Source organism: Microcebus murinus, chromosome 4, assembly GCF_040939455.1.
Source record: "Microcebus murinus isolate Inina chromosome 4, M.murinus_Inina_mat1.0, whole genome shotgun sequence".
NCBI lineage: Eukaryota > Metazoa > Chordata > Mammalia > Primates > Cheirogaleidae > Microcebus > Microcebus murinus.
In genome coordinates this window covers 102474351-102499375 of record NC_134107.1, presented here as the reverse complement: position 1 = coordinate 102499375, position 25025 = coordinate 102474351, and the positions used below count along the sequence as shown (strand labels likewise).

General features: G+C 38.7%; 2 protein-coding genes across 2 annotated transcripts; both read left to right on the top strand.

Annotated features, from left to right (window-relative positions):
- The first annotated feature begins 7177 nt into the window (after positions 1-7177).
- On the top strand, positions 7178-7948 carry LOC105864528 (olfactory receptor 8B3-like). The gene has a single exon (XM_012752463.3). The coding sequence runs from the start codon at positions 7178-7180 to the stop codon at positions 7946-7948; it is 771 nt and encodes a 256-aa protein (XP_012607917.3).
- Positions 7949-14475: 6527 nt separating this feature from the next.
- LOC105864537 (olfactory receptor 8B8-like) lies at positions 14476-15411 on the top strand. The gene has a single exon (XM_012752470.2). The coding sequence runs from the start codon at positions 14476-14478 to the stop codon at positions 15409-15411; it is 936 nt and encodes a 311-aa protein (XP_012607924.1).
- The last annotated feature ends 9614 nt before the right edge of the window (positions 15412-25025 follow it).

The window sequence follows — 25025 nt, the reverse complement described above, 5'->3', positions numbered from 1 at the left end:
TAAATGGTCAAAATTACTCTGAAGTTGATTTTGTTGGCATCATGTCCATGTTGGGAAGCAAAGGGTGTTTTCCATAAATCTGGCACAGTTGGTTTCTCTCTAGCATTGGGGTATTTTACTATTAATTCAGCTGAGCATCAAATGAAGTAATTTATATTCAGAGGCCATCTTGTACAAATATGTACCTTTAAACATTAAATTCTCACTAAAAGTGAGGAAGTTTTACAACTGAGGCAGAGCCTAATGTCTTCCTCAGTGATGGGGAGGCTGGTGGAATCACCTGCAGCATTTAAAGTCCCTTTGTGGCATAAAATTGAATCAATACACTGCAAACATCAATATAGAGACTTGTACAAGTGTGACAATTGCTCTTCTCTGCACTATCCTGTCTTCCAGTCTCTGTGCTCCTCAGGGAAGAACTAGTGGGCACATCCAGGAGGGAATCCAAGCTCCCATTTCTAGATGATGGAGCTGCTGCTCAGAGATGTTCATGACTTGTTCCAAATATAAAATTATAAGTGGTAGAGCTAGTACTGGGACTTGGGTGTTTTGATTCTAAATATATTAAGGACTGGCCGGGCGCAGTGGCTCACGCCTATGATCCTAGCACTCTAGGAGGCTGAGGCAGGAGGATTGCTTGAGCTCAGGAGTTGAGACCAAGAGCAAGACTTCTTCTCTACTATAAATAGAAAGAAATTAGCCAAACAACTAAAAATAGAAAAAATTAGCCAGGCACAGTGGCGTGTGCCTGTAGTCCCAGGTACCCAGGAGGCTGAGGCAGAAGGATCTCTTGAGCCCAGGAGTTTGAGGTTGCTGTGAGCTAGGCTGACGCCACAGCACTCTATCCCAGGCAAGAAAGTGAGATTCTGTCTCAAAAAAATAATAATAAAAAAAAATATATATACACACACACACACACACATATATAAAGGATTTTTTTTAAATTATACAAAATTTCCCTACTTGTAAAAAAATCAGGGAAACATGAATAGTATTTTTAGTGAATTTAGGGAAAGTGTCTCTGATCACAAATAACAGCATAATACTAAAATAAGAAAAATGTCCAGAGAGCAAACTTCACATTTCAAATTACATAGCTCTGTTGTCTTAATTTAGGATGTACTACTTAAACTGCCCTAACTATCCATAAGCAAACCCTGAGATTAATGTGCAAGTATATGGGAACAGCCTTCCTAGTACAAAATGCCTTATATGGAAGACGACCAGCCAAGATATGGCAACACAGCTGAGAAATCCAGACCAGGACAGAAACTATTTTCTTTACCAACCTAATGAAGAATTTCCACTAGTGTCTGTGGGAGGATGAAAGTCAATGTGAAATCTCCTTGTATAGATTTGTAGTATGTTATATGTCATGCTTTTACATTTTCTCAACTCGTTCTACATTGTTAATATTTCATTACTGAATTTATTAATGCATTATTTTTGATAACCCTATGATGAAAAAAATTAGGAATATAAAAATGTGCTTGAACTTAGACATAGAAAATAGGCTGTGCTTCAAATCTAGAATTGTTATAAAGCACACTGGTTGAATGAGAATGTGGTATCACAATTATAATTCATGTTCAGAGGTTATTCTTCAGTAACTTTGTGTTCAGTCTCTGAATATTGAGTTAGAGCATTTTGTGTCTCATCTCTTTAGAGGAGATGATAAGCATTGACCAGGAGATTAGGATATACCTGAATTTGAAGGTGGAAATCAGGTCAATTCAGCTAAGAAAAACGAAGACGAGGTAAACAGTTGTCTTTTGCTCTTGACTATCCCTACTCACGATGCACACATCATGAGTTTTAAATGTCTATAAATATGTTGCAACATTAGGATCTTGCCAGGGATTTCAGAATAAATGATTTGATTTATAAATGTGTAGAAAATAAACATTTTGCTGGATATTGCTTGTGATGATGAAATTAAAGAAACATAATGGGCTAGAATGAGCAAGAGACAATAAAATAAAATTAAGGCCAAGGATAAGAACTCACTCACCACTGACACTATGGTAGTACAAGTCATTAAATTGTGTTTGGAGGCACTACTTATTTTGAGCAGTTAGAAGACAGAGTCTTTTTGACTAATAAGAGAACCCTCCTTTTTTGCTTATATATATATATATATGTTAATTTCAGAATATTACGGGTGTACAAATAGTTTACATATATTGCACTTTTATGCTTTTTGACTGATAAAGGAATCCTCTGTATCTAAGAATAGAATGATTCCTTTCCTCCCCACCACAACACTTACAAGAAGAGTGTGCATATTACTTATTGATGTAAAAATATTTTTCATGCACAGATAATTTTGTGTGAGTTTTATTATATATATGTTTATGTTTAAATATATATGAAGGAAAGGCATGAGGATCCATATCATTAACCCAATTCACATACTTGGACCTGCCCAGGGACTCGCGGGGCCGGCGCCCCAGACTCAGCGCCACCAGGACTGAGCCCAAGATGTGGGCCTAGGCTGGGGCTCCAGGACGCGGACAGGGAGGCGATGAGGCGCCGCTGCTGCCGGGATTCGAGGCCTCTGGGCTCCTGAGGGCTTACCCTGATGGCCTGGCGGAGCGGGTGGCAGGTGGCGAGAGGACGGAGTGTTGGGAGCTGGCCTCGCAGCACCACGCCTGCCAAGGTGCGGCTCAAGAAGCGGGAGCCGCTGATCCTGCAGCCGCCCTGGCGCAAGGAGAGCGCCCTGCGGGTGGAGACGCCGCTCGCCGTGCTCCTCTGCCTGTGCACAGAGAGCGGCCACTGGGCCCCGCGCCGCGACAAGCGCGTGGCCGAGATCCTCGACTGGGGTAAGTGCGCGGGGCTCGGGCCTGCCCCCTGTCCGCCAGGTCCGGCCTGCGCGGCTTCACGTGGCCCCTCCCCGCGGGCTGACCCTCCTGCCCACCGGGCGCCTGCCTCCACCCTGCCTTAGGCCTCCTCTCACCTCGCCCGCTCCCCTTCCCAGGCCCGCTGCCCATCCCTCTCCAGCCGCTCCTCGCGCCCTTGTCCCTCTGCTCGCTCTTCATCCCTCCCTAGCCTACCGGGCCTCGACAGGAGTGTTCGCGCGTCCTGCCCCCTCATCCTCCCATTTGGAGCCACATCCTCTGTTCCCAACCCCCTAACCCTTTTCAAATCTAAACAGAAGATGTGTGCTATAATATGGACATATTTTCAAAATTTTATTTTGGTTCTTTGGAAATTGTAATTATAAATTATATTATTCTCTTAAGAACTCATTTTGTGGAGATGTGTAAACTTTCAATTATAATTGAAGAAGAATGGTTTTAAATTTAAGGTGGAGTTTTAATGAAATATGTTTCAGAGGTATTACTTAATCTCATGTATGGTAACATATACACTATTTTCACTCTGCAGTGGTGTGCTAGTAAGCTAAGATATGTGTGCAGTTTTTTGTTGTTTTTTTTTTTAAGAGATGAGGCTCCCTCTGTCACCTATCCTGGAGTGCAGTGGCTCCATTATAGCTCACTGCAGCCTTGAATTCCTGGGCTCAAGATATCCTACACCTTAGTTTTCTGAGTAGCTAGGACTATAGGCATGCACCCACCTTGCCCAGCTAGTATTTTTTTTTTTAGTTTTTTTGAGATGATATTCTTAGTATGTTGCCTAGTCTGCTCTCGAATGCCTGGCCTCAGAGTGGCTAGGATATACAGGCCAGATCCACTATGTGTAGCCATTAGTTAGTGTTACTTGGAATTGCCTAGTATGTCATCTGGAAAACAGAGAATGCCCTTTAGAATAAAATTGTTCATAGAGCATTATTATGTATCCTAACTTTCAAGTGGAATTACTTCTGCCTGGGAAAACTGCTCAGGCAACTTACATAGGCTGTCAATCAGTAGATTGTTAAGTTTTTGAATTCACCACTCCACAATGTCTGAAACCTCTGATATATTGATTCCTGTCATGCAGAAAGCCCACCTTCCCCACTTCCCAAATCTTGCCAGGTATCTAATGACAATTATGTAGAATTCTTGAAACTTAATGAAGAAAAGCAGCTGATACAGGCCAGAATTTGGGACTTATTTGGAAATCTTTGAGGAAATTTGGAAAGTACAGGTAATGAAGTTTTTAAGTTTTAAACAATTAAAAAAATCCACCTATATGTGTTTATTATTCTAAGGCATGCATTGATTAAAAGTTTAAAAGAGTAAACAAATAAAAAGTACATTCTTTAAAAATAATTAAGAACACTTTTTAACTTTAAAAATAACAAGCATAATCACCTAAAAATAGTAAGTATATTTTTAGCTACATTGAATAAACATGATTTCCTATTACATTTTTCATAAGCTTTTCGTTTGTGAGGACAATGTTGATGCCCTCCCCAATAGACATTTATTTTGTATTTTTCTTTAATGCCAGAAACTTCCTTTCACGATAGATGATGAAAATGGGAAAAATTCATTCTGCTAGTTTTCCTTGCAGTTAGGGTGGCTGTATTACATAGCCTATAACAGAAGAGAAATCAAGGGCAGTTATCTACTGGCTTCAGGAGAAGACGTACTTCATAATATATAGGGAGATACATGAAGGGAGTTCTCTTGCCTTTTAATCTGGCTTTCTTCTTTGGATACAGTTATGTTTACATGCAAATTTTAGAGCTACAGCAGCTATTTTGTGACCATGAGGTGACAAGCCTGAGGACTGAGACAAACAGACTGAGCACAGGGGAATGGAAGAGCCTGGTCCTCGATTAGAGTGCTCAGTTTCTGAACCTACCTAGAACACTCTATCTCCAGCTTTATTGTTACATTCTCCTAATTAAAATGGGTTTTTAAATGAGCATGTGCTTAAAACAAGTAAATAATTGGAATAGTTCTTTTATGTCTCCAAATCAACTACACCTCAACTTCTTTAATTTTAAATCGAACTGAATCATAGTTTTGAAACTCATATTTTTATTACATAGCCTCAAATGACCATAGCATACATGTACATTTCCAGGATACGGGTAGTATGAGTGGGTAATGGAGAACCATTGAATGTTCTAAATTTGGGGAGGGACAAGCTTCACTTTCAGATCTGATTGTAGCAGCAGTGCAGATGCCTAAGTAAGAGGGAGTATGTGGGAAAATGCTAGAATGAGAGTTAGGAGTCACTACATTTCAGCAATACAGTTTAGTTAAAACCTGAAGAGTACCAGAGCTTGTGTGGTAGTGTAGGAAAGGGATGGAGGACACTGTGTTTGCAGATTCTATTCTTAGCATGTGAGAAATATGGAAAAGATTCTGAAGGTTTTGAGCCAAGGAACATAATTTCCATAAACATTTAAGGAGTTCCTACTATATTATATGCCCTGCTCTGTACTTAGCACCAGGAGCAGAGCAGTAAGCAAATCAAAAGTGATCTTTGTCCTTACAGAACTTATTGTTTTTAGGAGGAAAAGAGGGATTAAAGGGACATAATATGAGTGGAAGAGCTTCCAAGATTATGGGAATATAAATAATGACACCTGACATTTATTGACTGTTTGCCATTTGCCACACAGTGTTCTAACCATTTAACTTTTAGTTGCTTATCTAATTGTCATTAAGAACCAAAGGAAAGAGATGCTGTTATTACTGTCCCTATTTCAGCAGTTTTGAATGTGAAGCATAGACAATTTCAGTAACTTTTAAGTTAGTTGTTACATTTAAACTCCCAGCAGGATCCTCAGGTAGAAATTTACAGTATGTGTTTAGAAGTACAATATATTAGACAAAAGAAAGAAATTCAGAAGGAAACTGATATAGCCCATGAGAAGTCCCAATTCAAGTGCGTTACTACAATTCATGCAAAATTTAAGATAAAAAATGAAGGAAGCATAGAACATAGAACCTGTGGAAAATGTACATTTAGGAGGTAAGAAAAAGGAGAGAAGTATCCAGAGCAATATATTCCCATCAGATAATAAGATAATGGTGAGATGGGAGTTTATATTGTTGTCTTTGGGGATGTACAAACCCAAGGGTGAAGAGAAGACTTGCGTAAAATTGTGAGTCCCTGAGGAACTGCAGATCAAGGTCCAGGGTGTAAATACAATCTCCTTATTTCCCTTTTACTCCTAGAATTTGTTCTCTGGTGAAGGGACCTTGTAAGCTTCTATCCTGTTTATAACCAGTGCACTATACCAGCAAACTCACATGAGAACTGTGTCTTATCTAGTGGCAAATGTGGTGATAATACTGACTTTGTCTTTCTTGAGTGAGAGGGCTCAAAGTCATAGACAGAAATCATGATCTATAGTTCATAGCAATTTACAGGGCATGTTGAAAAGTAAATGTGGATGGCACCCTGTTAGTACCAAAGCAACCAAAGCCTCAGAACCTGAGATTTCCCTTCCAGGACCATGGTGGTAAATGACAAGAATACGGAAGCACTAAGGATATCTGGTGTGAAGAGGGTGAGTTTCTGAATTTCATGCATATAAATGTCCTCCTTTTTTGAGATATACATTCTGCAATCTAAGTTATACCAATTTTTTCCTATATTATGCAGTCCTGAGACTCAAACGAAGGTGTGGGAAGAATCTGTTGAAGGGGGAGCAGAGAACGTCCAGACATTAGTGGACGCAGTGGTTGCAGCATCTAATCAGTGAGTTCCCTCTCCACAGACAGAACACTCTCTGTTCTAGATGTAGGGCTGTCATTCGATCACATGGGGCCATAATTTAACCTGTCCTGGACTCTGGTTCCGTATTTCTAGATTAGAAACAATGTTTTGGCTCCAGAGTCTAATCTGTATTAGAGGCAAGCGCAAGGTTGCTTAAGGCTCTGCCTCCAATTTCATTGGTGAGGGGAGGGATGAAGTGAATGAAGAAATGATGAGACGAGAGGAGGGTGATTCTGTCCTGGTCCTCCCTTCTTCCCCGTTATCCCCTCTTATTTCCAGCAGTCATTTTTGCTTCTGGTAACCTCAGCCTTCATGCTGTAGGCTACGTTGGTGGTCCTGTTGGCTGTATGTTGCTTAGTAAGTCTCTTATAAGAGGCAGTTGGTACCACTCAGCATCATGGTGGTGGTAATGGCAGATTGTGGGGCTCCAGGTTGGGCTACTCACACAACCCCAGCATATACAAGGTCTTATGGAGCAGCTTTGTGGTAAGATCTGGGTTGACCTCTAATGCCACCGTTTTTTTCCTGTGTCCACAGATCCCCTTTGAGAAGAATGGCTCCTGGAAATGGCTCTTTTGTGGCTAAATTCATTCTGGTGGGATTAACACAGCAGCCAGATCTCCAAATGCCCCTGTTCTTTCTGTTTCTAGCAATGTATGTGGTCACTGTGTTGGGGAATTTGGGCTTGGTAACTCTAATTGGGCTGAGTTCACACCTTCACACCCCCATGTACTTTTTCCTCTTTAATTTGTCCTTCATAGACCTCTGTTATTCTTCTGTGTTTACACCTAAAATGTTGTTGAACTTCACATTAGAGAAGAACATTATATCCTACATGGGGTGTATGACCCAGCTATACTTTTACTGTTTTTTTGTCATTTCTGAATGTTATGTGCTGATGTCAATGGCCTATGACTGCTATGTGGCCATCTGTAACCCACTTTTGTATAACATTGTCATGTCTCCTAAGGTATGTCCTACCCTTATGTTTGGGTCATACTTGGTGGCCTTCTCTGGTGCCATGGCCCACACTGGATGCATGCTGAGACTGACCTTCTGTGATGCAAACACCATCAACCACTATTTCTGTGACATCCTCCCTGTGCTCCAGCTCTCCTGCACCAGCACCTATGTTAATGAGCTGGTGGTTTTCATTTTGGTAGGCATCACCATCATTGTAGCAAGCCTTACCATCTTTATTTCTTATAGTTGCATCCTTTCCAACATCCTTAAAATTAGCTCCAAGGAGGGCAGGTCCAAAGCCTTTAGCACTTGCAGTTCCCACATAATTGCTGTAGAAGAAAGTTATGATCTGTGCATTTAGATATAGGACAGAGATATTCTGTTGTTTAATTATAGTATTTTTATGATACTTTTCTTAACCTATTTTTTACTATTGTGAAGAAAATTTGAGACTTCTCTCAATAATTTATTTCCACTTCCTATACAGTATGTCTTTTTTCTTTTTTGTTCATGTGAATAATTCCTTTCTCTACAAAATTTTACTGTATAGTAATAACATTAAGGAAAAAAATTCTATTTTTGTTTTTTTAGGTTGTCATTTGTAGCATTACTTTTCCTCTAGAAATAGATAAATAATATGCAGATAATCAAGCAAAGTAAAAACTTTGTGAATCATTGTATCATTAGTGGGGTGGGAATTGTTATCTGATACTTTCCACTGGTAGCATGAATCTGTTTTCACTCCTATCTGTCCATCAAACACTGAACAAGGATATGTCTCCTTTAAATAGAGATGGGAGGTTTCATAAAGACATCTATTTTGCAGGTATAAACACTATGGGTTAGGTTTCTTTTGGCACAAAGTTTCTTATTTCTTTTTGCACTCAGACTAGTGCATAACAGAAGGATAATATTATTTATTGCTTACATGGGCAAGTGAAGCCTGAATAGTAATGACTTACTTAAAGCCACACAGTTTCTTCATGAAAAAAGTGTAAACTAAACTCTTCACCTTTTGATTTCAAGCTACTACTCTTTGTAGTATATTTTGCTTCTGATTTACTATTTATATTTCAGTAAATATGTAATAGGAGAAAACGTTTCTGACTTGGAAGTTGATTATGCTTTGTTACAGATTGGTACATGAATTTCTGACCAGGTGAGTATTGCTTCTTGTATCCTTGTTGTCTGTTTATTTAGGAAAGCAACTTGATGGTTCTTTTCATTTGGAAGGAGGAGGCCTTTGAAGCTAGGGTAGTAGGGAGATCATTGGCTCCAACTGGGGGTGACTTTTTCAGCAAATTGAAAACAATGAGTGTGAAATGTTATCAGGGACATGTATTTCAGAGATCAAGGCAAAAATATAAAAGGATCCCAGAAACATGTCATCAGGCCATGCCTCAAAGAGACACACAGCCAGTAATTAAGGGGGCCTTCGGTAGGAACTGGTAAATGAGGTTGTACAAACCACATTTTGATCTGAATTTGTATCCTGTTGTGTGGAGCACTGTATTTATCCTGCACTGTCCATTAAGCTTTGATAAATATTACAATATGTAATGGCCATACAGTATTATTATTTGGGGAATGAAGGCAAAAAACCATGGTCACATTTGTGGGAAATCTGATAGAGATGGAACACTGACTTCTGAATAAAAAATAGTGTATGGTTTTTGAAACTCAACTTAGGAAGAAAGACTATACAAAGTAAAATGATGAGAAAATCAAATTCCCTGGCTATGACTCACTTCTTCTTTCTGGAAGGCCCTACGAAATTATGGAGATCAGAAAATTTATTAAAGCAGGAATAAAGCTTAAGTTATTTGATATTGAAAAAAGTTAATTTCAGAGGTCTGGACAGTCTGGGAACAACCAAATTACACTTGTTTTTCTTGGTTTCCATATACATCTTTCATATGGATTTTAAGCTATAAAAACTCCAAATTGCAGTTGGATAGCTATGATAATTTTAAAAAACCTCACACACTGCCTTTTCAATAGACACCATTCTCACTGGAGTTAGGTGATATCTCATTATAGTTTTTATTTGCATTTTCCTAATGATTAGAGATGTTGAGCACTTTGTTATACATTTTCTGGCCATTAGTCTGTCTTCTTTTGAAAAGTTTCTGTTCATCTCCTTTTCCCATTTATTGATAGGGTTTATAATTTTTTGTTTTTGACTTTCCTGAGTTCTATATAGATATTAGTTATCAGCCCTTTATCAGATGTGCAACATGTGAATATTTTCTCCCATTCTGTAGTTTGTCTTGTCCTGGTGAATTCTGTCAGTCTTTGCTTATATGAGAAGGTCTTTATTTCTCCTTGGTATACAAAACTTAGTTTTTCAGGGTACAAGATTCTAAACTGGGCATTATTCTGTGTAAGAAGAATGAGAATGAGGCTGCAGTCTCTTTTCGTTTGTAAGGTTGCAGTTGAGAAGTCTACTGTTATTCGGATGGGTTTTCCTTTGTAGGTTGCCTGCTTCTTTCACCTTTCAGCTTGTAGGAGGACCTCTTTGGTGGTTATTTTAGTCAGTCTGATGACTGTCTGTTGTGTGTCTTTCTGTTTGTGATGAATCTCCGAGGATACCTTTGAGCTTCTTCTATCTGGACATCTCGTTTTTAGCAAGGCCTGGGCAATTTTCCTCTATTATAGCCTCAAGTAGATTGTCTAACTCTTGTGTATTTTCTTCTTCAGCCCCAGGGATGCCTATGATTGTCAAGTTAAGCTTTCTCACATATTTCCACATTTCTTGTAGTCTTTGCTCTTTTTTCTTATTTCTTTGCTCTAACTCTGTGACTGACTTATATAATTGAAGGACGTTATCTTCAGTCCCTGAGATTTTGTCTTCTGTTTGATCTATCCTGATCTTGAGCCTTTCCACTGTGTTTTGTAATTCCTTCAATAAATTCTTCATTTCTAGGTGTTCAATCTGACTTTTCTTTATTCTTTCAATTTCTTTTGTGAAGTTTTCTTCCAAGTTTTGGATTTTTTGTGTGCAGTGTCTTTGTGTTGGTTATCCATTTTTTCTTGCATATCATTGAGTTTTCTTACAATCCATGTTTGAAATTCTTTTTCTGTCATTTTAGTGTTCTGAATTTGGTTGATGTCCATTGCTAGAGAGCTGGTTTTCCCCCTTGGGGGTATGCTTTCTGTTTGATTCTTCATACTTCTAGAGTTCTTTCATTGATTCCTTCCCATCTGGATTAGCTGTTGCTTCCCACCTTTCCATTTTGATTTGGAAAATGACATGCCTTGTTAAGACTATGTGTCAGGCCGGGCGCTGTGGCTCACGCCTGTAATCCTAGCTCTTGGGAGGCCGAGGCGGGCGGATTGCTCAAGGTCAGGAGTTCAAAACCAGCCTGAGCAAGAGCGAGACTCCGTCTCTACTATAAATAGAAAGAAATTAATTGGCCAACTGATATATATATAAAAAAAAAAAATTAGCCGGGCATGGTGGCGCATGCCTGTAGTCCCAGCTACCCGGGAGGCTGAGGCAGAAGGATCACTGGAGCCCAGGAGTTTGAGGTTGCTGTGAGCTAGGCTGACGCCACGGCACTCACTCTAGCCCGGGCAACAAAGTGAGACTCTGTCTCAAAAAAAAAAAAAAAAAAAAGACTATGTGTCAGTAGGTGCTGTTTAGGAAATAGGCAGATTTCAGCTGTTGCCTACCAGCCTGGATGTGTGTGCTTATATGTTTGTTTGATCTGCCACTAAGGGGAGTGGCCAATATATTGTACAGAGTACTTCTACCACACTTGAGAGGTTGCTCCTGATGGGAGGGGTTACTTGGGCACCTGCTATGGCCTCTGGTCAGGATTTTCCTTCCCTGACTACTAACTCCACTATTGGCAGCTGACTAGATGCAGAGATCAGGCCCTAGAGTTATGATCCTACTGGATGACCTAAGGCAGTCTGACAAGCTGAGTCACTGGGCTGTCAACTGTTGATTTTCCCCAAGACCCCACAGATTCACCTGAGTCACAAAGGGAAAGTGACTTTTCTTGTCTCTCCCTACCTCCAGGGGTGGAGCCTACCACTTTTCGAGCGAAAATTTCTGTGCTGGGGGAGGAGTGATGCCCCAGTCCACTCAGTGCCCCAGTACTTGTGAATCCTTCAGATGTTAGCCTCCCATGATTGGGGAAGTAATCAAAATTCACCCATCAAAATAGGCCTGGCTAGTTGACAATAGATCTTGGAAGGGCAGAGCTTGTTGTGAGAGTCCCCAGGCTGGAGAAGGGGTGCTGCCTCTACACCATAATGAACCACATGATCTGAGTTGCGGATCTCAAAAATGGTGGCTGCCTGTCTGCAGAGCACTATCACTGGAGGTGACTCTCAGGGGCTGGCAGATGCCAGACTGGGGACCTGAGTCATCAGGGCACTATGTTGTCTCTTTTGTGTCGCCCTTCAGCAATCTCATGCCTGTTTGGCAGGAGATCTTGCTCTTTCTGACCACTCTGAATCAGCCTATTCTCCCATAGTGGTTTCCAGGATAGAGTCCCCTTTTCAGTGTTCACTTCTGTTGTTCTGGACCCACTGACCGCTAGGGGCAAAGTGCCTGTCTCCTAACTCCCTCAAGCGATAGCTCAGACCAGTCCCTGTCCCACCTAGTGCAGTCCTAGAACAGAGCCCCCCGAGTTCAAGATGCTTCCTACTATTGTCTCCTCTCCACAGAGCCCAACCTCTCCTGCAGACATTTTGCACCAACTTCAGGCAGGTCCCTGTCTGAGTGGGTGTGGAGGTCAGTGGGGAAGCAGGACCTTATCCTTGGGTCAGATCTCACTGCACTCGCTGGCCTGGCAGGCACAGTCATCCCATGCTGTTCTCTTGTTTATCTCGCACTCTCCAGACTTCGGAATCCTATCTCTGTTTCACCTTTTTTCCCTGTGTTATGTGTCCCATGCTGTTTCATTTTAGTTTCACAATGCTGTTCTTGCATGGGAGCGATTCACTCGTGCGTAGCAGATTTTGTTCTTCACCTTTTTCTCTGGGTACTGGGATTCAGGAAGTCACCTTTACTCCATTTTTCTTCCTCCTGTAACTGTCCAGACTGTCAGTCTTATAAAACACCAATAACGTTTCCGCTGATAGAAGAACTGGGAATAAGAAAGGCCATTTCATTCATAGCCTGTGGAAATATGATTGTGGCCTTTGCAAAAACCACCTGATATTTAACAGAAACACAATATTGTGGAATTTATCCCATTGAAATAAAAGTACTGGTATATCAAGATGTATGCACCATGATGATTATTGTAGCATTACTTTTACTACTAAGAAGACTGGTAAATAGTTTGTATCAATATGGGGTGGTTGGTTAATTTATGAGATAGCCACAACATAGAATATTAGAGATATTTCAAAAAGTATTGTTAAATGACAAAAGAGATAGTTCAAAATATTTACTTTGTAAATCAAGTATAAATCTCCTATAAATGTATTTGCTTATATTAGCAGGGAGGAAAATAGGAAAAAGGTGTGTGCTAGGTTATCACATGAATAACTGGGGCTGATGAGTCAGAGGGGAGCTGTGAAGGGGAGTGCTGAGTAAGAAGGAAAAGGAAGTGATTTGTCATAAAACACATAAAGTATTATACACCAAAGGATCATGTATGCTTTGGTAAAATTATGTATGCATGGGCCAATGTGTATGTGCAGGTAGTGTTTGAGAGATGTTTTAAATGTCATTAGCTATGTGTTAGCAATTTTATCTAAAAATGAAAGAAACATTAGGAGAATGAGGAGGAAATTTTCTACCTCATCTGCCCCAGGGAATGTGCAATCCCTAATGTGATATTTTGAGTTGAATATTGTCTCTAGAGACACTAGAGTAAAAACATCTTCATGTGTGTATAAACAATTTTTTTTAAAAATCTTTGTTTCCTAAAGGGGCTCTTGGGAAAGCCTCTATATCAAATCCCTGAGAACTTGAAGCTCAGACTTTTTAAAATAAATACCTGATGCTACCTATCATTATGTTGGAAAAAATGAGTGCTATTCAATTCTTTTCTTGTAGTTTAATGATTATCACTGGGAAAAATCATAATTAAAAATCATGATCTTTATCTGATCGACTCTCAGAGCAAGTCAAAGACTGAGATTTGTCAATGCCCTCAGACTCTCCACAAAAAAGGAGGAGGAGCATTTTAGTTACAACTTCCACTTCCTACAGCAGCAGGAGGGTGGAGAACAAAGGTGGAGCGGAAACTTCAAGGATAATTCTGATGCCTCTAGGCAGAAGGAGGGTGAGACTGAACCTTTGTTTTCAGTTGCTTCCACGGATTTTTCCACTTTTCCCAGCTTTGACCCTGAGGTACACATGAGACCAGAAGTAGTGCTTATATGATAAAGTCTGCAGTGCCTCCAATCTTTCTACCCCTTAGAGAATTTCCTATGAAGGAGGCCAGGGTTCCATTTATGACTTAGGATTGTCATGCTGTGCATGTTTGGGAAGCTAAAGCATCTCTGGGAGCATGTTTCCCTAACTCTGCTATGGACATGGTGCTCATGGTCTCCACCCTACACTGCATGCAGTCTGGACTGGTGGCAGGCAGAGGGTATCCAGAGTGTGGTGAGTAAAGTTTAACAAGCATAAACTGGAGTTAGTGTAGATGACACCCTGAAGCAGAGAAAAGATCAGAACTCCTTGCACTTCTCCTTGATACTTTCCTCCCACGTGCTTATACTGTGCTTATTATGCCTCCCGTGTACCTGTTGTCTTTGTACAAGCAGCGCCAGATTCAGCTTTCCATATAATAGTTAAACCTCTGCAGAGTCTCTGGGATTTTTGGTTCCAGAAGGGATTGGGCATGGCATTGCATGGTAATTCTGGGCCTTAAATATGACTCTACTCCCCTATTTTTCAGGTCTCACTGAAAGAGAATGGACATTGGAAACAGTTCCTTTGTCGCTGAGTTTATCCTCGTGGGTTTAACAGAATATGCAGGGATCCAGCTCCCCCTCTTCTTCCTCTTCCTAGGAATCTATGTTGTCACTGTAGCAGGAAACCTGGGCTTGGTCACTCTAATTGGACTGAATTCTCACCTTCACACTCCCATGTACTACTTCCTCTTTAATTTGTCCTTTATTGATCTCTGTTACTCTTCTGTCATTACCCCAAAACTGTTGGTAAACTTCGTGTCAAAGATGAACACCATCTCCTACGGAGGGTGCATGACTCAGCTCTTTTTCTACTGCCTCTTTGTCAGTGCAGAGTGCTATGTGTTGACAGTGATGGCCTATGATCGCTATGTGGCCATCTGTAAGCCCCTGCTGTACACGGTCACCATGTCCCCCAAGGTCTGTTCTCTGCTGTCTGTGATTGTATATGTGGGGGCGTTTATTGGTGCTTGGGCCCATACAGGCTGCATGCTGAGGTTGATCTTCTGTGAGGCCAACACCATCAACCACTACATGTGTGACATCCTCCCCCTCCTGGAGCTCTCCTGCACCAGCACTCACATCAATGAATTGGTGGTTTTTGTTGTTGTGGGCTTTGATGTTGGTGTGCCCAGTCTCACCATCATTGTCTCTTATGCTTTCATCCTCTCCAGCATCCTCCGCATTCATTCCACGGAAGGAAGGTCCAAAGCCTTTAGCACTTGTAGCTCACATATAATTGTTGTTTCTGTTTTCTTTGGGTCAGGGGCATTCATGTATCTTCATCCTTCTTCTGTTTTGTCCATGGACCAGGGGAAAGTGTCCACAGTGTTCTATACCATTGTGGTGCCCATGCTTAATCCTCTGATCTACAGCTTCAGGAACAAGGAGGTTAAGGTTGCACTGAGAAAAAGCTTGAGAAGAAAAACATTTTCTTGAACTGAGAGCAGTATTAATTATTATGAGAATACAGGGTTCCCTTGAAATGTTCCCTCTCCCACACACTACTCCAGAGTTCCTTTACAAAGAAAGAAGTTAGGTACAACATAAAGAGCATCAGATTTGGAATACAAAGCCTGGGCTGAACGCTCTGAAAAATAAGGGCATGATATAATTTCATAGGGTTAATAAGATAATGGGAAAATAAGATAATGTAAATTAAATTAGTACAGTAGCGGAGCTTACTAGTTGTGAAAATGATTCCTTCCTCTCCCCTTTCCTTCTTCCTCTCCTTTCTCTTTCTCTCTCATCTGTCCCAATGTTTTCCACTGTTATAGGGAATTTTTACACCTTTTACAAATAGATTTACTAGTTTATTATAGATGAAAATTTTCTGATTATGGAAAGAATCTCTTTACAGATAACTTCAGATACACATCTGAACTTCAGACCTTTCCTAATATCTCCATTTGAATTCTTCATAGGCATCTGAACTCAACATGTGACAATGAACTTTGTCATAGCAGGAGCTCCAACCCACCAGACTCCCTTGTACTCCCATGATCACTGTCACAGTGAATGGCACCATCTACTTAGTTGCTCAACCCTAGACAAGTGTCTTCCCTGGTTCCTCTCTCTACTCATCACCTCTCATCCCTTCTTTCCCATACTTAGTGCTGCAGTTATAGAGAACCCCCTCCTATTTCCCATTTGGACCCATTACTCCCAGTATCACTTGATGCAATAGTTATGCCTCCCATGTTCCTGTCTTCCTTGAACGAGCAGAACTAGGTCCAGCTGTGACCCATTGTACTTTCCCAAATAGAATATAATACATTCCTGTTCCCTTGAACACTTTTGCACACACTCTCCCCTCTGCCTGGAACTCTTGTATATCTTCTTTGCCTTGCTCAACCTACCTATCTGTCAGGTATGAGGTTACCTGAAACCTCTGGAAAATACAAAAAGCCAAGGCTAGATGACTCTAGGGTATATTCTCACAGCATTCTATGCTTACCTTATTGTGATGCAGGTCCCATTGTATTGGAATTCCTTTTCCTCTTAAATGCGCCCTCCCCCAGACTATAGGCAGAAACTGAATCCTGTTCTCTATTGCATCTCTGTTACTCAGCATGATATTTGCATTTACAATCTGATTTTATTTACTTAATTATAAGAAAACTCTAAGAAACTCGTTGCAGAAAGGTTTTCATTTAATACAAGGGAGCGTGTTATGTAAAAAAGACATAGCAAAACTTGGCTTTTCAAAAATAATAAAAAAATCACTTGAGAATTTATAGAGTACATAGGGGATTGGTGGTTATCTATTTATTTATCTCTTTATTTTTTGCCTACCTTCTTTAAAGATAAATTGTGCTCATTGAACACTACTGCTTCCTCTATGGTTATATTTGCTTTTTCTTTGTTAGAGCACTTCTATTATCTATCAGCTGAAGACAAATCCCTGTCTAAATCATCTTGCCAGGTTTGAGTGCTCCTGTTTTGTGTTTTACAGACTGCAATATAAAATAAGAACCTCAATAATAGCATTTTTCACATTCTTTTCAATTACCTAATTATTTGGTAATTCCCTCCTAGACTGAGTACTTTGAGGGCAGGCACCATGTGTATCTTATTCATTATTGAGTGCTTAGCACAGTTTCTGGCACTTAGTAAGAACTCAATAAATATTGGTGAAATATTTATTTATTTATTTTTATAAATTACTATTAATATTTATATAATAATATTATTATGAATTATTATTAATTCATATATACTTATATTTATGCTTGCTGTTGTGACTTTAATTTTGTACTTGAAAAGAGAGGATGTTTGGGGAAAAGAAGAATGACTCAAAGAATTATTACCATTTCTCTGTCAAGAAATAATTTTTGTAATAATTTACTTTCATCAGGGATTTTCTTTTCTATCCTCTCTTATAACACAGTGATGGGAAGCAAAGCTTTAGTTTTATCAAAGTTTCTGTGTATATTCAGGAGTCAGGGGAGGAAGGCATGAGTCAGACAGACTTCTAGAAGCCAAGTAGAGTGAGTGAGCTCACAGTCTGGTGGGGGACTTCCTGGGTTTGAATTGTGGCTCTCTCATTTGCTAATTGTGTGACTATGAAAGAGTTACTTAACCTTTCTGGATGTCAGTTTTCTCATCTTTAAAATGAAAATAATAATACTATCTACTTCAAAGAGTTTTTATGAAGATTGCTTTCCACTTGCTTGGAATTCAAGATACAATAAATAGGATATGATTCTGGCTTTGTCACCATATAGCAGTGTCATTTCCCTTTCTGAATCTCAGATTAAGAGCTTGCAAAATGAGAGGTTTGGCTGGATTATGCCCAGCATTTCATCTATTTTTACAATCTTGTGATAATTGTGTCTCAACTCCATCATTTACACAATAATAGGGTTGGGCTGGATCAATGAATCAGAGCCTGGATATGCATCTACATCATCCACAAAACATTAAAAATTATGATCCCGTATTTGCATCTCAGATCTACTCAATCAAAAATATCTATGAGCAGAGCTCAGGTATCTGTACGTTTAAAACGTTTTTCAAATTATTATGTTATTTACAGTTTGGATGACTGGTGATTTAGAACTTTCCACCCCGAACATTTTGTGATTCTAAAACTTTCTATTCACAGTTTCTAATTCACAGAGGGCTATGTGGGGGAATGTTATAAACTTTACTGAAAAGGAGATTTCCTGGTGTCAAGAAAGTTACTAAACATCTTCAAGGAGAGAGGTGTTGGTCCTGCTAAATACTGTAGAGACTAGGTGAGATAAACATGAGATCATGTCTTTAATGTTGGAATTTCACAAACTTGGCAGAAGTTTTATGAAAGTGATAGAAACTGAAATCTAATTATAATTGATTAAAAACTCGAAGAGAAGGAGGAAGTGCAAAAATATGCATAGCTTAATCAAAATATGTTAGAATAATAGATCAATGGAAAAACATAGAACTAGAAATAATCTCATATGTGTAAGTATTTGGAAAACAATAAAGATGGCATTTCAAATCAATAATAAAATGGTAGATTTTAAATAAATAATGGTAAAACAATGTATTTGCTATTTAGAGAAAAAATACAGCTAGATAGTTACATTATTCCACATACCAAAATAAATTCCATGTGTATTTGGCATTAAAATTTAGCAAACTTTTAAACTATAATAGTGCCAATGGAAATATATGTGAATATTCATTTAATATCAGTGCAAAAGCAGAAGCAATCATAAGAAAAAAATTTGTTTTTAAATCCCTGTAGTGTAGTTGTGTACTGAAATGTTTTTGTTTGTTCTGCAATACTTCCAGGAACAATTTCTCTGTAAAATGTGGCTTTTGAAGACCTTTATGGTATGGCCTAATTTAATCAGATCTCCAGCTTCACCTCAATGGTCCCATCCCTAAACCTTGGTGATAAGACATTTCTTATCATCTTGACAAACTGTGTCATTTTAGAGCTAAGTGCCTTTGCACATGCTATTTTCAGTCCAAAAAGGCTTTTTTCCCTTTCTGCTGGTTACTCTTACCTCCTACTCACTCCAGAGGACTGAGCTGCAATGCTATCCTATTCTGTGAAGTTCTCGCAGTATCCCCTGGCATAAATGATGTTTCCTCCCCTGTGTTCCTCTATCTAGCACATGGCCCATTTCTCTACTGTAGCCCTTATCTTGTGAAGGATAGGAATCTTCTACTTTATCCATGTAATGTATCTTGAAAGCTAGCAGTTGGTCTGGCATAGATTCTCAATAAATGTTGATGGAATGAATAAAAGAAAACTGATTCCTGAAATAAAAAACCAAACAGTGAAAAAATTCTTTAAATACAATAATAACAAACACAAGTCATTAACTTTCACTTTCTGCTCTATGGTGAAATAGATACTATGCCTTGTTACAAAATAACTAAGTCCTGCATAAAACTCACTAAATTGTGGAATACATGGGATAGATTGAGAATTGCCTGAGAGAACAAAAAATAAAAGGGAGGGAGGAATAAAAGAAGGAAGAGAAGAAGGAAGAGAGGGAGGGGAGAAGAAAGAAAGGAAGAAGGCAAAGAAAAAATGCCAATTAAAAAAATTAAATCACTGAAACTGGAGTAGTGATCTATGAGTATACATAAGAGCTCACATGAGGGAAGAGGATTTTATTAGCCATTAAGGCCAGAAATAAAGTCCAGGGCTTAAATCTGGGTCTCTAAAATTAAACCTGGGAAGCCAGAAGGATAGAAAGGGGACAAGTCCTAAAGAGGCAATGCCCTGGGCTTTTGGAGACAAAACCCAAACAAATGTAAACACTCACTGAAGGGAAGTGTCATTAGCATCCTCAATTTAAGTCCCTATGTTTTCAAAAGTTTAAGATAAACCAAATAAAATTTTATAATCAAAGATCACCAAATGTGCAATGGGAGAAAAGAACAATCTCTAGGGAGTCATCAGAAGGAACAAATAAAATATTTAGACCTTCATGGATTTTAAATATTGGAACTATTTGGTACATGATAATAAATTATAATAAGTGAAATAATTAAAAAATAAATAGATACATTTTTTGAAGGTTAACGAAAGACTTGAACCCATAGATACAGGCTGGAGTGTCTGGAGCAGAGTTAAGGAGGGGAAAGTAAGAGGTCCACAATGTGGGGATACAGGACACACATGCAACATATATGAAGCAGAGCAAATAAACACAAGCCCTTTCCCAGACACTTATTGATATTATGGAACAAAAAAGACCACGAAAATAATCTAAAATGGACAGAGAGAAGAGATGAATCACTTCTTAATGAATGATAAAGGTGTAAAGACATCTAACAGCAACAAAAAACCCATAGAGAGTGAAATAATTCATTCATATATTTATATGAAAAATATTTATCACTACTCCACACAGTGTTCCAGGCACTATAAATAGGCCAATAAGCCAAAATCCCTGCCTTCATGTAGCTATCATGATCAAAATAAGTCATATATAGGGTATGATACAAGGTGGTAATAATGGGAAAAATAAATCAGAGAAGAGCATAGGAAATGTCAGCATACATCTTTAAATTGTATGGTCAAGGAATGTCTTGCTAAGTTTCGTTTTGTTTTTGAATAAAAACTTGAAGATAGTGAGGAAGTAAGCCACATAGACATCTGGGGAAAGAATATTCTAGAAAGTAGAATTAGTAGGTGTAAAGGTCCCGAGGCATGAAGGTGGTGTCTGAGCATTTGGAGGAACGGCAAGAAGGAACAGAGTAAGGGGAGAGGAATAGCTAAGGAAAACCAAAAGATAAGCAATGAAATTTTCAGCTTTTATCCAGTGAGATGGGAGGTCACTGGAGGGTGTGGGGCACAGCAGTGACATAATATGGCCTACATTATAACAGGACCAGTCTGGCTAGTGTGTGTAGTGTGTGTAGTGTATAGTGTGGTGAAGGTGAAAGCAGGGAGAACTAGTTTGAGGCTGTTGTAGTAATGTGGGCAAGAGATGATGAGACATTGTACCAGGATTGCAGTGGCGCTGGCGAGACACAGCTGTGTGTGGATAGTTTTGAAGCTAGATGTCAAGGGATTTGCTATTGATTGGATTTGGTATAAAAGAGAAATGCAGGACCCGCGGTGACTATGAGGTTTTTGGCCTAACTAAAAAAAAAAAAAAAAATCAATTTTCATTACTTTGAATTGAAAATATTGCTGGAGGGGCAGAGTGGGGGGCAAAATCAGAATTTCAATGTAGCACAAGAAGCGTTTGAGAGAGTTGTTGGACACAGCAGGAATCTTGAGGAGAGAATTGGATATAATTGTATAAAACTTAGAAGGAAGGTTAAGCCAGAGGTATAAATTTGGGAGTCGTGAAGGTGTAAAAATGAATTTTGGTCCTTCTCACTGAAGGAGATCCTCACAGGTGAGTGCATGTAAAGAAGAGGTCCAGGAGCAAAGTCCAGGCACATTCCAGTGTTGGGAGAAGACAATGAGCAAGCAAAGGAGACTGAGAGTGAGGAGGAAAGCCAGGAGACTGTGAAGGGTCCTGGAAGCCAAGAGAGGAACGTATTTGAGGAAGGAAGTGAATAAAGTGTCACCTGCCCCTGAGAGCAGAATAAGAAGATGACTGAAAAATACAGGGATGAATTTAGTAACTCAGTTATGTCACTGATGACCTTGATAATATTTTCAAGGAACTGAAAGACAATAAGCATCAAAATCCAGAATAGTGTAATTTGTATAATTATCTTCCATGAAGTCTAATTTTTGATTAAATAAAAGCAAATCTGTTTTTTTAGTACAGATTTATGTTCAAGGCATTTTGAAAGGATACCCTTAAAGGAGAATAAAAATAATCTGAAAGAACAGTCTGAAGTATGAGCAAGAAAATTCACAAATATATAATTAAATCTAAAGAATTGTTTGCTTAATACATTCCTTGTACTAATAGAGTCAAATATGAGTATTTATTTTAGTTAGAACTAAAATATTATGAACAAATGAATGAGACACAAAGAAAAGAACTAAAATACTGTATGACATCAGTATGCATGTTAAGATGGGGGTGTCAGATTAATATTTTAAGTTCCTTGGTTTTTCGAAGATGGGAGTAAAGAAATTAACTTTGGATTTGAGTGTGTCTAGTAAAATTATATAAGTAAGTACTAAAAGAAGATAAATAGGAAGTTACTTTCCCAAGTCTGAAGCACAGGGATAAGAGATTGAGAAAATAAACAAGCATATAAAATTCAATTTTAAATAAACAAGACAAGTATAAAATGATATAAAATGAACTAAATAGTTATTATATGATAATTATTTCAGATATAAACATTGTACTCTAAGACTGAAAATGAGCCCAATGTATACCATATACATTAGTGAACAATAAACTATATTTACAGCACTAAATGTACAACTCCCATTGTGTTATAATTGGTATTTTTGTGTGATAGTACACCGGCATTTTATTTCAGGGCAGCATTAACTCTTGACCATTTTTGGTCTAAAACATAACATATTAATCTCATTTTCAAGTCAATGACAATAGAGGACTGGTAAAAGAGGTCAAGGAACCAGGGTGGGGGGGGTGGGAGAAGAAATTTTATATGATGGAAGGAGTTCTGCATGATCTGAAAGTCCAGCTGTGTGTCTCTTATTAGCTGTATGGACTTGGCGAGTCATATTATTTGTCTGAGTCCATATTGTTATCATCATTTGTAGCATGAGGTTCTGTCCTAGTAGCTACATTTGTCAATAAAAATAATAAGTTGTCATTCACTTTAATTTGTTAGTTTCTCATGATCTCAGTAACTGTGCATCTTTCCCTATTATTTTGTGTGTATGTGTACTGACAAAAAAAAATATATTCGGCCTAGAAATTGATGGACAGACTTTGAAATCTTGTTTGCCATGGAAATACTCCACAGTGAAACCTCTTGAAGACAGGGAGGCTCATCCCACCTTCCAGGCGTTCACACTGTCTTAGCTGATGATCCTTGTACAGAGCAAAAGGAACGGAGACAGAGGAAGAGTTTGGTAAAGAAAATATATAATAATTGCAAAAGGAATTTCTCACTAGAAAGCAGAGTATTTATCAAACCCATTCCATTTGAATATTGGAATTTGCAATTTTTTACAATCTGAATTTAATTTGAGATGAAATCCCTTCAGAAGTTGAGGCAGAAAAGGAATTACTCTGCATCTTGCATCATTAGAGATGAGGCTTCAAAATATTCCCAAAGGGGTTAAAAATCTTTTAATAAATCCATAAGATATTCATCTCCTTCAGGACACAAGAGGACCTTGTGAAGTTCATTTTTTTTTCTACTGAGGAATTATGTACATGGGCGGTTGGGAATAAGCTTTGGGACTCATTAGACTAACTGCAGTTTTGGAGGGAATTCTGAACCAAAGTTACACAGGTTACACAGTTAAATGTTGGGTGCTGGAGAGCATATTACTCTTTTTTGCCCTCCCCCCATCTTGTCTTTAAATCTGTTATTGCCTAAAATATATTTCATAGTTAAAATTGATCTTTTCACCTTAGTTATTGAACCTAAACTCTAACAAAATGTAACCAGACTGCATACTAGCTATTCCTGGAATTTTATGACTACGAATGTCTACCCCAGATAAAGTTAGAAAGCAGAATACTTTGTTCAAAGAAATGCACATAAGGGATAATTAAACCATGATTACATTTACAAACTAAGATTCAGAGAAAACTATGCTAAATTAACATCCTTTAATATATTCATTTATTAGGTTATTAAGTATGGAACTTCTCATTTTCCTTAAGTACTAAGTTTGACAGTTGATATTTCACTTTAACACTTCTTGTTTTATTTTTATTGTGAAGGTACATGCTCATTCTTTCAAGTGTATGGTTTGGCTTGTGATTATCTTTTAAATTTTTTTTAGAGCAATTTTTGTGAAACCATGGATAAGTCAAAAAATTGTGTTATTTTTGAATATGAGTTCCATCATGGAATCAGTGCAGCACAGACAGCTCAAAATATCAATGAAGTATTTGGGACAGAAGTGGCTAATGAACACAGAGTACTTGATGGTTTGAGAGTTTCCACTCCAGTGATTTTAATCTTGAAAATGAGACATGTGGGTGACCTGAGACTAAGGTAGATAATGAGGAACTGAAAGCTGTAGTGGAAGCGAATCCATCTCAACCTATGCATTAGTAGCAGCAAGGTTTGACACTACTATTGCAACAATATTGGCCCGTGTGAAACAAATGGGCAAAGTAAAGAAGCTGGATAGATGGGTTCTGCATGAATTAAACGAGCATCAGAAGAAAAATCATCTTGAAGCTTGCCTTTCTTTGCTGTCACGACATAAAGGCAAATCATTTCTACACCATATTGTTACGTGTGATGAAAGATGAATTCTTTTTGATGATTGCAAGTATTTGGCACAATGGTTGGATAGAGATCAAGTGCCAAAACACAGTCCAAAACTGAAAATTCATCAAAAAAATCTAATGGTGTCTGTTTGATGGTCCAGTGCTGGTATTAGTATTAGTGCTGGCATTAGTGCTGGTAGTGGTACAGCTTCATGAAACCTGGTCAATCGATTACAGCGGATGTCTACTGCAACCAATTGGATGAAATGATGAGGATGCTTCTGATCAAGGAGCCGAGATTGTTCAATAGAGACAGGCCAATCCTCTTGTAAGACCACATGTCAAATAAAGTTGCTCAAACTATAGAACTGGACTTGGAAACTCTCCGTCGTCCACTGTATTCACCAGACCTTGCACCCCAACTGACTACCACTTCTTCCAGGCTTTGGACCACTTGTTTCAAGGAAAAATATTCAATTCTCAATCAGCTGTGGAAAAACACCTTGCACTGTTTCATGGCCACTTACTCTCCAGGCTTCTTCATTGCTGGCATAAGCAAGCTACCGTTAAGATGGCAAAGCTGTGTCGATAATTTAGGTGTATACTTTGATTAATTTTACTACTTCTTGTTTGAGATATAATAAAGTAAACTTTTGGTTTGAATTTGGACATTTCATATTTAATGACCTAATATTTAGTCAGAGGAATTCCTCAGCACTTCTCGTTGTGTATCTCTGTGTAACACTATCCCAGTGCTCC